Source organism: Berghia stephanieae, chromosome 2 (genome assembly GCF_034508935.2).
Source record: "Berghia stephanieae isolate SIO BIC M18660-M18661 chromosome 2, UCSD_Bste_1.3, whole genome shotgun sequence".
NCBI classification, from domain to species: domain Eukaryota; kingdom Metazoa; phylum Mollusca; class Gastropoda; order Nudibranchia; family Aeolidiidae; genus Berghia; species Berghia stephanieae.
Genome location: NC_088361.1, coordinates 108,351,308 through 108,366,674, shown reverse-complemented (window position 1 = coordinate 108,366,674; position 15,367 = coordinate 108,351,308). Strand labels below are relative to the sequence as shown.

General features: G+C 37.0%; 1 protein-coding gene across 1 annotated transcript in view; it reads left to right on the top strand.

The window, feature by feature from the left end:
• The window catches only part of LOC144964085 (transient receptor potential cation channel subfamily M member 3-like), a 40,448-nt gene extending 35,128 nt beyond the window's left edge, over positions 1-5,320 (top strand). Inside the window, exons 13-15 of the mRNA XM_078898026.1 lie at positions 2,512-2,572; positions 4,038-4,102; positions 5,191-5,320. Coding sequence (XP_078754152.1) covers positions 2,512-2,572; positions 4,038-4,102; positions 5,191-5,320 — 256 coding nt within the window. The remainder of the gene's footprint in view (positions 1-2,511; positions 2,573-4,037; positions 4,103-5,190) is intronic.
• Positions 5,321-15,367: the final 10,047 nt, after the last annotated feature.

The following is a 15,367-nucleotide window of genomic DNA, read 5'->3' as shown; positions in this document are numbered from 1 at the left end:
TTACTTGTATTGTTGTCGGTGTTGGTGGTGGTCTTGGAGGGTGCTTCCACCTCTTTGGTTTCTATAAATATGTTGGTGAAAACAGTCAGTGTTTAAAAATAGTTCACGGCAAATATTTGCTTGGTATAAAAATTGAGTTGGGAATAAAAATATTAAAATTGAATTTGATAGCTAGATACGCCTGGTGAGAACTTTTCATGTCGATAAAATCCATTTTAAATATTCAGAAATAATGTAAAAATCACGTAAAATCACTAAATATTCCAGTTAGAAGCCGACAAAAGTTATATAAAATGAAAGAGCAGGGTGACAAATACAACAATATAAGCAGTCCGAAATAAAAATATGTATAACACCAGTAAAAATTAGAAAATGGTCATAAATTGTGGAGCAATAAAAACACAGACAGGCTGTGTTTTTATTGCTCCACAATTTATGACCATTTTCTAATTTTTACTGGTGTTATACATATTTTTATTTCGGACTGCTTATATTGTTGTATTTGTGACACCGTGCTCTTTCATTTTATATAACTTTTGTTAACACGCAACAAACTTTTTCTTCTTCTTCTTCTTCTTCTTCTTCTTCTTCTTCTTCTTCTTCTTCTTCTTCTTCTTCTTCTTCTTCTTCTTCTTCTTCTTCTTCTTCTTCTTCTTCTTCTTCTTCTTCTTCTTCTTCTTCTTCTTATTATTATTATTATTATTCTTTCTTCTCCTTCTGACAAGATCACAAAGTCGCACCTTTGATGTATTGGACAACATTGTGCAGTTGTTTGAGAGTATTTACTATTACAAAGACGAGTCCAAAACATATGGGGTAATGAGAACTGCAAAATAAGTAAACATCCATTTATCCCAATAGTAGGTCGATCTATACAAAACAAAAAAGATGTTTCAAAAATGTAAAATGTAAAACGCTCTAATGATCTGTTGGTCTTAGTCACCCCAGTTTCTGCTTAATACGCTTCAACAGTCGTAACGTCACTTCTCTCGTAATGACGCATGGTAACTTAGTAACTGGCTCTAAACTATCGGAACAATGGCGGACGCCGTATGAAATATTTCTCCCACGAGCATAAAAGCGTATCTAGAGGAACAAAAACCATTATAAATCTGACCATGTTTTGACTTTTACACATTCTGATCACAAGACATATGAAAAGTTCTAGTCAGCATGAAGAATAGAAAGTATCGATTTTCTTTGTTTAGAACCAAGATGGCCGTCGTTGCTGGGCGACGTGACATCAGACTATTGAATCCGATTGATGCCACAGCGGATAATCAAACAAGTTTTTGATAATTTAGAAACAAGCTATGCGACTCATGTCCCAATATGGATTTTGTCGGAATGAGTTTAATGTCGTAAGACGTGTCGCAAGTCAGTTAGAATAAGTGAATGAAAGTTAAAGAAGTGAAACTCACCATTTTCTTTCATAGCGTCTAGTTTAGCTAAAATTTTATGAACAAAGCTTCAAATTCAATTTTAGGCACCAGGGTCATTGCTACATAGTACCGTTTCAAATCGGCTGGTAACAAATAAATATTGATATTCAGCGAGGAACGAAGAAGAAGAAGAAGAAGAAGAAGAAGAAGAAGAAGAAGAAGAAGAAGAAGAAGAAGAAGAAGAAGAAGAAGAACTATGACAAATGCTTTTATCATTACTTCATCTAGATTCCCACTTCCCTTCTGTTCTCTCTCTCTCTCTCTCTCTCTCTCTCTCTCTCTCTCTCTCTCTCCTCTGTCTAATTTCTATATATCTGTCTCTCCTACTCCCCCCCTCTCTCTCTCTCTCTCTCTCTCTCTCTCTCTCTCTCTCTCTCTCTCTCTGTGCGTGTGTGTTCCTTCTCTGTCTCAATAGTTTTATATCTGTCTATCTCTCTCTCTCTCTCTCTCTCTCTCTTTCTCTCTCTCTCCTCTGTCTAATTTCTATATATCTGTCTCTCCTACTCTCTCTCTCTCTCTCTCTGTGCGTCTGTGCTCCTTCTCTGTCTAAATAGTTTTATATCTGTCTATCGATCTCTCTCTCTCTCTCTCTCTCTCTCTCTCTCTCTCTCTCTCTCTCTCTCTCTTCCTCGGTCTCAATATTATATATCTGTCAATCCCAATCTCCACCTCTCTCATCTTCCTCTGTCTCAATATATCTGTCTACCCTACTCTCTCTCTCTCTCTATCCATCTCTCTCTCTCTCTCTCTCTCTGTCTCAATATTCATATAATATGACTATCGAAATCTCTCTCTCTCTCTCTCTCTCTCTACCTATCTTTCTATCTATCTATGTATCTATCTATCCCACCTCTCTCTCTCTCTCTGACTGTCTCTCTCTATCTCTCTATCTATCTATCTATCTATCTATCTATCTATCTATCTATCTATCTATCTATCTATCTATCTATCTATTTATATGTCTATCGATCTCTCTCTCTCTCTCTCTCTCTCTCTCTCTCTCTCTATTTATATATATTCCTCTGTCTCAATGTTTATATATCTGTATATCATACTTTCTCCTTCCCAGTCTCCGTGGTCCTTACGGAGAACACAAAAAGGGAGGGGGTCTGCTCGATATTTCTCTTTGTGTGCGAATAAAACCGTTATTGTCTTTTCTTCCTGGCCATACGACATAACAATTAAACTTGAGCTTATAATATTCTATTGGAAATGGAACCTAGATTATGACTATCCTTAACCCGTTGCATGTTAAGGGTGTTTCAAAACCAATTGGTTTATTATTTGTTATTGTTGTTAGGGCCACCATTATTTTTCAAAACGTGCAAAGTTGCTCTACACTCTTCAAATAGAAAAAAAACAAAAAAACAACTCTCAGCCATAAATTTATTACCCCAGCTTTGCTCCATTAAATAATGCTTTTTTTCAAATCTCGTCAAATCGATTGTTTTACTTATTGACTATAACAACGGATTTTATTTAAATTTTGCGAGTACAAAAAAGCAATCCGAATGAGAAAACTGTAAGTTGCATCGTAACAAATTTGAAGACCTTCCCGTGGTTGGTAAGCAGAGAGTTAAATAGACAATAAATGTAGGTTTAAACTCAATGAAATGATAGGCTCATAGGGAGATTCTAGCGAAAAAAATCCTCAAAAATCTCAAATCGGAAGAAAAAGAAAGTAACGAAGTTGTATAACATAGCTGTGACGCGAATCGAGTCTTTCTTTTTCCCCCTGTATTTCACGGGCATTGAATTCAAATTATGGACTGTAATCCGATCACAAGATAGAATTCATCGTTCAACGACAGAATTTGACAGAAAATGGATCATAAACACAGGGAATCTGTACGTAATGACGCAAATTGACGGAATAACAATTAACAACGCATTTGACATTTGAAAAGGAAGCCCGTCTCGTGTTTTCAGGAATGTTTAATCCGTATTTGTGTTGCTTAACAAAGGACAGCTCAATAAATACGAATTTTGAATTAGTGCTTTGTGAATGAAATGGTATTTGATAAAAGAAAGTGATGAAAGATGTTGTTGTTGAAAAAGATGAATGATTTATAAACGGAATAGGAAGTCTTGATTGTTTCAAGTGGATTTCGGCTAAGTAATTGATTGATTTGATATAGGCCGACGTATGGCTGAATGAAACCTCAAGCATTTGAATGGTTTTTTCCACTTGTATTCCCCTAAGATATAGGGAAAGATTCGATGTAATGAATATTTGATAAATCATCTTTATTTTTCGAATCGGAATCTTAAGTTACAGGTCGATGTTCTGATAGGGAAATGTAACGGAAGTAATTCCTAGTTTATATCGCTACTTTTGGGACCTGGGCAATCGTTGAGGTATATTGTAATGTTATAACTAATATTATTTCACCTCTCTCATTGGAAACCCCTATCAAATACACAATCGTTGAACAATGCTTTGAACGCGTTGAAATAAAAAGTTTATTCAAAGACTGCAGAATATTTTCGCAAGCTCGTGAGTTATTTGGCGCGATAAAAATAACTCATTTAATAAATCTAAACCATGTATAATCCTATAATAGATTTATTTTCAACATATTACACTCCATATAGAAATGTTTTACTGCATTTCATCCAGACATTCGATATTGCACAATCATTGGCAGATACCAGAAATTGTATTGAACAGAAAGCAGCGTGGCTCAGTGGTACGGTTTTGCTTCGTATCCGATAGGTATCGAGTTCGAATATCCGCTGCACTGTGCGGCCTTGATCAAGTAGCCTCGCCGTAGTTTGCGGCTGTGCACTGCGGCTGACGCCTGGGTTATTCGAGTCTTTCATTGGAATAGACCCTAAGGACACATTTCCCCTATGGGATGAATAAATGGAATTTTATCATGAAGACCCTCCCGAATCCACCGAGCCTTTCCCGATTTCGAAATGTATCACAACACTTTGTTATCGTATCTAAGGGAAAATAACAATATCAAATGATAATAATATGTAATAGAATATAACATCATATTCTATCGCAAGAGTCGGATTAAAAATTGATAGAAAATAAAACATTCAGGAAATAATATGCCAATTCGTATCATATGAACATTAATTAAATGAAAACAGCCACTTGTGATGCTTAAGGTGACTATGGGTATGGATGTTCTCCTGTTGATTTGTTTAAAAATTCATAAGATGCCCAATATATCATATTTTGCATCCTCAGAAGGAAATTGAGTTTCGCTCATGATTATTGATATAAAATCTAAATTATAATTCCCATTTTTTTCATGATCTTATTACTTACGGAAAGGAAGTGCCAAATATTTCTCTGCTATCTGGTTGTTAGTATCTATTGTATTCGTGTTTTTGTTGTTTGTGTATTGTTGATTGAGAGTCCCGATAGTTCAGTTGGTAGAAAACTCGCTTCACACGCAGAGGGACCAAGATCAATCCCGGACGCAGTCGAAATTTTTTTCTGACCACCCTGTCCACCCAGCAGCGAATGGATAGCTGAGTCTGTTAGATTTGGCCGAAAGTACTTTGCTATAGACTAGCGTCCCATCCAAAGGATAGCAAACAATTGCTATTATCACGCTATAGAAACCGGGATAAACTCCGGCTCCATAGGGCCCAATGGCTCTGAAGGACTACTTATTGATGGCTGAAGACGTGTTTTGAGCCCGAAACGTCCCGCGTTTGGTATTTTGTTCTTTTTTTTTTTTGAAACTGTTATATTTATTTTTGTATATTACCATTTATGTGAAAGAGGAATGGATGTCGATGTGGAACCAAGACAGCCCCAGGGGAGGCGACATCATACCCGACCCAACAGAGAAAAACATCTGGCTTTCTCTGCAATAGCCGAAAACGCTGGGCCACCTCTAACCGCATTTTGACAGGACATGGCAGAACCGCAGCTAACATGCATAGATGGAATCTGAGAGAATCAGATGCATGCCGTCATTGCAAAGGAGGCCCTGAGACAATGGACCACATCGTCATCCACTGCCCAGTGACAAGCCTATCAGGAGGCTACGAGACAGTCTATAAGGCAGGAAAAGAATTTGAAGAATGGATTAAAAGAGTCAAGATAGAGGTGTAGCCATTCGATACTACTACTACCATTTATGTAGCGTGTTTCCACGGAGGCTTCATCCTCAATGCGTTCTACAATCTTTTACCCCAATATGGCACTAAATGTTTATTACATAAGTCATAAGTCGCCAGGCATATTTCTTCTTAAAAGTAGCATTCTTACTATTAATGTGCGGCTATGTGGTCTAGTGGTATGACACTCGCTATCGGATCGGAAGGTCCTGGGTTCGAGCCTCGCTCGGCGTTGAGTCCTTGGAAAAGGCTCTTTACTCGCATTCTCTCACCGTACTCGGGTGTTCAATGATTACCTGGCCATTAACGGCGTTGTCTCTGTCCGATAAATTGTAATATCGCCTAACAGGCGTCATGTCCCGTCCTACACGTTAAATGTTGCTGTTGACCATGGATCACTTGTAAAGCGCTTTGAGCACATTTAGTGGATATGCGCTGTATGAGGCTCAATTTTAATTAATTTTCTTTTACACTATCTGTCACTTCTTAAAGTGTCCGAGCCGAGTGGTTAAGATTAAGTAGTCCTTCAGGGATTTTATCCCGATTTATGTAGAATGAAACAGACAATAGCAATTGCATGCTATCCTTTAAATAGGACGTTAGTCTATCGCAAATTACTTTCGGCCAGATCTAACAACGCAGCTACTCAATCACTGTTGGGTGGACAGTGAATTTGGTAAACAATCGTGATCGATCTCGGACCCTTTGCGTATGAGGCGAGTGCTCCACCAACCACTCGAGTAATGTAATTAAAGTGCTTTTACCAAGGACACAATGAGGGGCCAGATCTTTTCAATCACGGTCATCTATTCAGACTCTAACCACGTTCAAAGTTGCTTGGATTTATAACATGATAAGACTCTGTAACCCTGAGACATGGAAATCACGAACGGATTGTGAAATGTTCTTATTACACTGAGAAGTTTCGCGACATAGAAATTGACGTATAATAATCATAATTGGCCTATTTTTGTACAATTTCAAGCTGTGCTTTACTATTCATTCTCTAAGATGTTGTTCAAACACTACTTATTCACCCACACATTATATATAAACACACACACACACACACACACACACACACACACACATATATATATATATATATATATATATATATATATAATCCAATCCATACCTTTATTGAAAAAAATTGAGCTTTATATAGCGCAATATCTACTAAATGTGCTCAAAGCGCTTTACAAGGGGTCCCTGGTCAACAGCAACATTTAACATGTAGGACGGGACTGACGCCTGTTAGGCGAATTACAATTTTTCGGACAAAGACAAGGCTGTTAACGGCCAGGTACTCATTTTACACCTGAGTACGGTGAGAGAATGTGAGTAAAGAGCCTTTTCCAAGGACTCAACTATGCGCCGAGCGCGAGGCTCGAACCCAGGACCTTCCGATCCGAAAGCAGTGTCATACCACTAGACCACATAGCCGCATCTTCAAAAATGCACATGCTGCAGACACAACATTTTTATGTTGTAGAGTAGCAATAGTCGTGTTCTGCTATTATAATATGACAAACAATTATCCCAGAATTTCTCAAGTTTTCGGGAAGGGAATTCTATAACTGTATTTTACTTTGGAAAAAGAACTGAATGAGTGCATTCACTCAGGATTGGGGTAGCCGATAACTTGGTGGCGTTATAGATTATCATCAGTGAAAGGTGGTTGTAAAATAGTATTTAAGTGGTATAAACAATATTTTATTTAGATGGGAGAAAGAAATAGAGGGAGAGAGAGAGAGAGAGAGAGAGAGAGAGAGAGAGAGAGAGAGAGAGAGAGAGAGAGAGGGAGAGAGAGTTAGGAGGATGAAATGAAAAGAGGTCGTCGTGGACCCTATCTAATATTATGCACATTAATTTATTCTTTGTAGCATTATTGACACATCTAGGAACCTAACCATATTCAATAAGACAGCAGTAACAGCGATACGATCTGGGTTCAATGAAGCCTCTCGATTTTTTTTTCTGGACTATAGATAGTGTGCGCTTAGCTAAGAAGCTCACAACATTGCCATCCGGAAGTATAACGGACCAACACACAAAACTATGTCGTGTAACCTTAAACGTTTATAGTCTGGTTAATACAGTTTAGTGATAATTACTCATAAACGCGGATGGCAAAAAACAATAACAAAGGCCGAAGTGACGTCAACTTCGATCTATCTATAGATAGTATGCAGATGACGTCACTCAGGCCTTTGTTATTGTTTTTGCCATCCGCGTTGGTGAGTTGTTCTCACTAAATTGTATTAACCAGACTATAAAAGTTCATGGTTACACAGAGTTTGTGAGTTGGTCCGTTATACTTCCGGATGGCAATGTTGTGAACTCCTTGGCCAAGCGCATTCTATCTATAGGCCTGAAGTCTTTTCTGTTATTTCATCAAAAATGAATATTGATCCATAATTGGATAAATTTCAACTTTATTTGTATAGCGGAAGATAAACCATGTTTGTACAACGAAGCTGATAATGACTATCTATGATAACAGTGATGTAAAAGCCATGGTGTGAACAGAATTATGTGAAACTGTCTTTTTTTAAAGTAGTAAAGCAGGCAACCTATTTCATTCACAGTGAAAATTAATTCAAGGCCTGGTACTCAAGCGAACCCCGTATTATGTCCTGGAACAGTCTGATCCTGATGCTTCCATCACCTGTCGTGACACGAAGACATTCTCCGTGGGACGGGACAACTGTGTCCTGGGACAAAAACTGTCGAGGTGTGACCTAGAGGTCTTACAGAGATTTTAGTGAGAACTTATCATATCTCTTGCGGTCTAAACCCAATAGATAGTATGCGCTTGCCTAAGAATCTCATAACTTTGCCATCCAGAAGTATAACGAACCAACACACAAACTGTGTGTAACCATGAACGTTTATAGTCAGGTTAATACAGTTCAGTGAGCATTACTCATAAACGCGGATGGCAAAAGACAACGACAAAGGCCTGAGTGACGTCATCTTCGGACTATCTATAGCAAATAGCCGAGTGACGTCAACTTCATTCATACTATTTTACAGTCTCTACGTCTTTCTGACCACTAATATATTTTACGGACCGACCCCATGTCAACTACACAACAGCATTTCTCTAGAACTCGATAGTTCGTCTCCGGGTGGTTTTCCGTCTGCATCTTTGTCATTTTCCCTCAGGGACCCGTGTCAGGCAATCATTGTCGAGTTCTTTCCTCAGATGTGCCCTATGTACTTAATACATCTTTGATGAAAAAGAGATGGAAATTAGTCTGCAACAGAGACCCTTTATAAGAATATCTTCTCTGGCCTGCAATTAAGTAAGATCTAGATTGAAATGCATAATAGAATCATAGATGAGAGACTCGTCGGAATCTTACATCAACTATGAACTCTAACCACTCATAATTTATTCATGTACCGCATGTCGTGACATTCCAAACAGCTACGCCAACCCAACCGTAAAAGGCATATGAACCATTTGTACTTTATATTTACGTGATCCATCCCTTGGAAACACTGTAACGTCGAGATGATGTCGAAGATAAAGAATTGAATTTACAGCCAAACATATCGCACTCGGGTTTAAGTTATATTTTTAATTCAGAAAAGTTGGTGGAGCAGGCACATATGTTGGTAACAACAAGAGATGAAGTGAATAGAAAAGTGCCAGAAGACAATAGAGAATAATTTTTTTTTTTATTCTCTATTGTCTTCTGGCACTTTTTTATTCACTTCAACTACTTTAATTTATATGTTTGATTTTGGAAAAAGTGTACAGTTTCCTATGGGACAGACAGTGTGGCTCAGCTGTACGGTCTTCGCTTCGTACCCGAAAGGTACCGACCTTGAGCAAGTCACCTCTCCCGAGCTAAATTTGCGGCGCTACACTGCGGCTAACACCTGGGTTATTCCAGTCTTCCCTTGGAATAGGCCCTAGATACAAAATTCCCCTAAAGGATGAATAAAGGGAATTTTATTTTATTTTATCTATTTTATTTTATTTTATTTATTCATTTATAAAGTAAAAAATGTAAAAAATAAAAATAAATCCAAGCTTTCATATTTTGATTTTTTAAAATTTCCTATTCAACTTTCGAAATCTAGTTCACTTCGACATAACACCAGTTCGAGGCGATGGGTTCCATTTGAGGCATTTTTTAATTTTGTAATGAGTTAGTTTCAGGCTGTATTATAAATTTTTAATGATAAACTAAATTGCCTTGAGACCTTGTATTGTAAGTGCAAGGGATTCAAGAGCTGTTCAGCTTGAACGATTAAGAACTGTTATCGCCCGGTTCCTTCTCCTTCCGATTTTGTATTAAACAGATCGATGAATTAATAGAATAACTTGTGAAGATATAAACAATTATGCGGGTGTGCGTGCGTGCGTGTGTGTGTGTGTGTCTGTGTGTGTGTCGGTGTGTGTGTGTGTGTGCAAAATATAAATAAATAAATAAATAAAAGAGCTTTTATATAGCGCAATATCCACTAAATGTGCTCAAAGCGCTTTACAAGGTGTCCCTGGTCAACAGCAACATTTAACATGTAGGACGGGACATAACGCCTGTTAGGCGATATTACAATTTTTCGGACAAAGACAACTCTGTTAACGGCCAGGTGATCATTATACACCTGAGTACGGTGAGAGAATGTGAGTAAAGAGCCTTTTCCAAGGACTCAACTATGCGCCGAGCGCGAGGCTCGAACCCAGGACCTTCCAATCCGAAAGCGAGTGTCATACCACTAGACCACATAGCCGCACAACGAAAATATCCATGTAACCTTAGCATTTCTTCTGGAAAAATATCACTTGTATTATTTATGAATGTTGCCTTTTGAAAAAAATAATTATAATATGAAAATCATAAGTTTATTATGTTTTGTATTAGATAGAGCCATTGCGTTCAGTTTACATTCATTTACAAAAAAGTCGATCAAGTTTTTCATTGCCGCATATTTTGATGTGGCTTAATTACAGCTGAATTGAAAAGAAAGTAAAGACAATTTTCCTGCTCGTCTGATTTTCAATACAATAATATGAGCAATTATGGTAAATCAATTGTTTGGTGTCTCGGTGCCCTTGTGTGGTTTATTCAGAAACCATGGGTTTTAATGTTTGCCTCCTCTCCAAACAATACGACTGGCACACTTGAACTGAGCATAAATAATTATTTGTGTAGCTACGTGTTATAACATATTGTTTGGATTTGATTGTCTTCCAGCTTTTCACATAAAACAATGGGAGTGATCTATATTCATGTTTTCGTCCAACCTAGTCAACAATCACATGATTTGTTGCTGTACAACGATTGGACATTTGTCAATGCATCCACACACGCTGCTTTGTTTATGAAAGTTGTAAACATACCCATGAGTCATTGGATAATTCTTAAAGGTCGTTTCTTAAATTGTGAACACTCTTCACTATGTGGGTCATTTTGAGAACACTTTGCAATGTGACCAATGACCTCGAGCACAGGAAAATGTAATAATATAGATCGTGCCCATTATTTACAATACTGATTTTATAAAGTACGCGGTTTTGCAATTTTCAAAACAACCCTAAAGGCAATAATTGTGGAATTATAAAGCAATGCTTTAATGAACAATATTTTGCGTTGGTTTCCAGTGTCTTTCCAATACGACGATGAGCCCATAGCATTTTTGAGTTATCAGACCAGCAAATATGCGCAGGTACTAGTAGTAGTAGTAGTAGTTAGTAGTATAGGTTTAGTAAGATAGTGTAGTGTAGTAGTAGTAGTAGTTAGTAATAGTAGAAGTAGTAGAGTAGTAGTAGTAGTAGTAGTAGTAGTAGTAGAAGCAGAGTATAGTAGTAGTAGTAAGTATTATAGTAGAGTAGTAGTAGTAGTAGTAGATAGTAGTAGTATAGTATGAGAGTAGTATAGTAGAGTAGTAGTAGTAGTAGTAGTTAGTAGTAGTGTGGGTAGTAGTAGTAGTATAGTAGTAGTAGTAGTAGTAGTATAGTAGTAGTAGTAGTAGTAGTAGTAGTAGTAGAGTAGAGTAGTAGTAGTAGTAGTAGTAGTGTAGTAGTAGTAGTAGTAGTGTAGTAGTAGTAGTAGTAGTAGTAGTAGTAGTAGTAGTAGTAGTGTAGTAGTAGTAGTAGTAGTAGTAGTATAGTAGTAGTAGTAGTAGTAGTAGTAGTAGTAGTAGTAGTAGTAGTAGTAGTAGTAGTAGAGTAGTAGTATAGTAGTAGTAGTAGTAGTAGTAGTAGTAGTAGTAGTAGTATAGTGTAGTAGTAGTAGAAAGTAGTAGTAGTAGTAGTAAGTAGTAGTAGTATAGTAGTAGTAGTAGTAGTAGTAGTAGTAGTAGTAGTAGTAGTAGTAGTAGTAGTAGTAGTAGTAGTAGTAGTAGTAGTAGTATGTAGTAGTAGTAGTAGTAGTAGTAGTATAGTAGTAGTAGTGTGTAGTAGTAGTAGTAGTAGTAGTAGTAGTAGTAGTAGTAGTAGTAGTAGTAGTAGTAGTAGTTAGTTGTAGTAGTAGTAGCAGTAGTAGTAGTAGTAGTAGTAGTGGTAGTAGTAGTAGTAGTAGTAGTAGTAGTAGTAGTAGTAGTAGTAGTAAGTAGTAGTAGTAGTTAGCAGTAGTAGTATTAGTGTAGTAGTAGTAGTAGTAGTAGTAGTAGTTAGTAGTAGTAGTAGTATTTAGTAGTAGTAGTGTAGTATTTAGTAGTAGTAAGTAGTAGTTAGTAGTAGTAGTAGTATAGTAGTAGTAGTAGTAGTAGTAGTAGTAGGTAGTAGTAGTAGTAGTAGTAGTAGTAGTTAGTAGTAGTAGTAGTAGTAGTAGGTAGTAGTAGTAGTAGTAGTAGTAGTAGTAGTATAGTAGTAGTAGTAGTAGTAGTAGTAGTAGTAGTGGTAGTAGTAGTAGTAGTAGTAGTAGTAGTAGTAGTAGTAGTAGTAGTAGTAGTAGTAGTAGTAGTAGTAGTTAAGTAGTAGTAGTAGTAGTAGTAGTAGTAGGTAGTAGTAGTAGTAGTAGTAGTAGTAGTATGTAGTAGGTAGTAGTAGTAGTAGTAGTAGTAGTAGTAGTAGTAGTAGTAGTAGTAGTAGTAGTAGTAGTAGTGGTAGTAGTAGTAGTAGTAGTAGTAGTAGTAGTAGTAGTAGTAGTAGTAGTAGTAGTAGTAGTATATGCTCACCCCTGATTTGAGCGGGATGACTTATGTAACTTGCCTTAAACAAAATCATAACGTTGGGTTAAAATTTTGTGATTTTTGACACACATTCATGCAATGACCAACCTCATCACCGCTTGATATTAGTTACAAGGAGGAATGTCGCATTGCATACTTATCGACCCCCATGGTAAAGCCAATTCAATCCTCCTATTTAAGAATATTCCTCATAACCAAAAAAAAAAAAAAAAAAAAAAAAAAAAAAAAAAAAAATCGCAACACGCATTTTGAAACAAGGGGAAGAGGAACCTCTACATTTTACTTTTGCTTCTTCTATGACGAAGAAAAATGTGGCACGAGAATTTGAACCTTGTGATGTCGAATGGAACGAGAAATCTTGCTATCACTACAGATCATACAGGAGAAAATGTTGCATTAGATGTGTATTACTTATATTGAGAAGCCTAATAATCCAAGTTGTTCTTGGCTCATAGGCAAATTAAAATAATAATCTCAAAACGACAAATATAACCCATTACATGAATATTAGAACAAACACACGCATTCTTTCTGTCATCTGGCCTGTAAACGTGCATGTATGGAACAGCCGATGATTACTTTTATGTATGTGTGTGTGTGTGTGTGTGTGTGTGTGTGTGTGTGCGTTTGTTTAATTTTAATTGTATGTGTTTGTGTGTGTGTAACAGTGTGTGTGTGTTTGTTTATTTATAAGTGTGTGTGTGTTTGTGTGTGTGTGTGTGTCATCATTCCAAAGCATGTTTAGACACCCATTTCCAATAGAAGTCCTTACCTTGCTCAAAGTTCAATGCAGAACAGGAATGCTTCTATTGATTATCCGTGGAAAGGAAGAACGGCACGGCAGGCGTTCATATTGGACACCAATAAGCGATATGATGGGTTTCCTGATTGTATTTAAATAAAACTTCATTAACATATAATTTGCATAGACAGACGATTGCAATCATATAAAAATAAAAAGCATGGAGAAAAATGTTTGGAATAATATTATGTCCCCTACAAGGCTTCATCGTGACATGGTTGTTTTCTCCACAGGCTCTGATTCAAAATATTGTCAGTGCTAATTTTGTTGACTATAATTGAGCTTTATATAGCGCAATATCCACTAAATGTGCTCAACGCGATTTACAAGGGGTCCCTGGTCAACAGCAACAATTAACATGTCGGACGGGACATGCCGCCTGTTAGGCGATATTACAATTTTACGGACAAAGACAACGCTGTTAACGGCCAAGTACTCATTTTACACCTGAGTACGGTGAGAGAATGTGAGTAAAGAGCCTTTTCCAAGGACTCAACTATGCGCCGAGCACGAGGCTCGAACCCAGGACCTTCCGATCCGAAAGCGAGTGTCATACCACTAGACCACATAGCCGCACATATACCTAACAGTCAATAGACAACTACACATTCTGTACAATGACAAAACCGATGGCTATAATATTTTATCAGTCAAAGCTGAAATGTTTTCATTTAAAAGCAAATATTGTTATGTTACATAATTGCTTTGCGTTGTATTTAATTGCAATTCAATTCAATGTTTTAATGACACTCAAAATGATTCCATTCCATATAATAAGAATAAAACCAGGACTCGGATAATCGCTATGTGCATATCATGTATGCTCTATTTTTGACTGCCTTCAAATTATTCATCTACAATATTTTTTGGACAACTCTGTTTTAGTTTATATTAAAATTCATATTTAACTCAACAACTGTCATCATCTTATAGTCATGTGCAGGACTTTTTATTCGACCCCCGCTCCCACTTATTCAAAACTCTTAAAATCAAAGCTTCAAAATGTATACGATAACATAGAGTATAAGACTATCTGGCCAAAACGAAAAATGAAGAAAAAGAACACCCCCCCCCCCCACCCCTTTACTCATATTCTCTCATGCGCACACCGACATATTCTATAGAACATGTTTTTTTATTCCAAATGATTGTTATATCATATAATACAAAGACATGCAAATGTTTTAAATTAAAATAAGGAAAACGGAATGGATCCCGTAAAACTGTCGCAAGTTTTAAAACTTTTGGAGATATGCGCTTATTTTCTCCTCATCTATGTGGCGCAAATAAAGGCCATTCTCATTATTTTGGCACATAGAAAGGATGCCTCCTGTCAAAACGATTAAGAATTGTCTTAATCAACACGGTGCAATAGTAATGCAACGACGACTTGCGAAGGTTTGACCTTGATATATCTCGTTACTACAGTCAGTCATGAAAACGTACGGTAGAGTTTCCACTAGTATTTACGGAAAAAGACCGTATAAAAGCTCATACGGTCTTTTTCTGTAAAAATCGTGAAGGAAATATAAAAATTCATGCATATACGGCATGCTATCTCAGAAACTATGATACTTACGACAATTAAACCAAGTGTAATAGAAAGGACTTCTTTTAATTGTCAACATTATGTAAAAAAGTGAATTTCGCAAATTTCTGCAAATACGGTCTTTTTCGTTAAGAGGGCAGCATAGTACTCAGGTGTAAAACTTGGCCGTTAACAGCATTGTCTCTATCGGAAAAAAAATAATATCGCCTTACAGGTGTCATGTCTCGTTCTACATGTTACGTGTTGCTGTTGGTCAGGGACCCTTTGTAAAGCGCTTTGAGCACGTTTAGTGGATATTGCGCTGTATAAGAGCTCACATTTTTAAAAAGA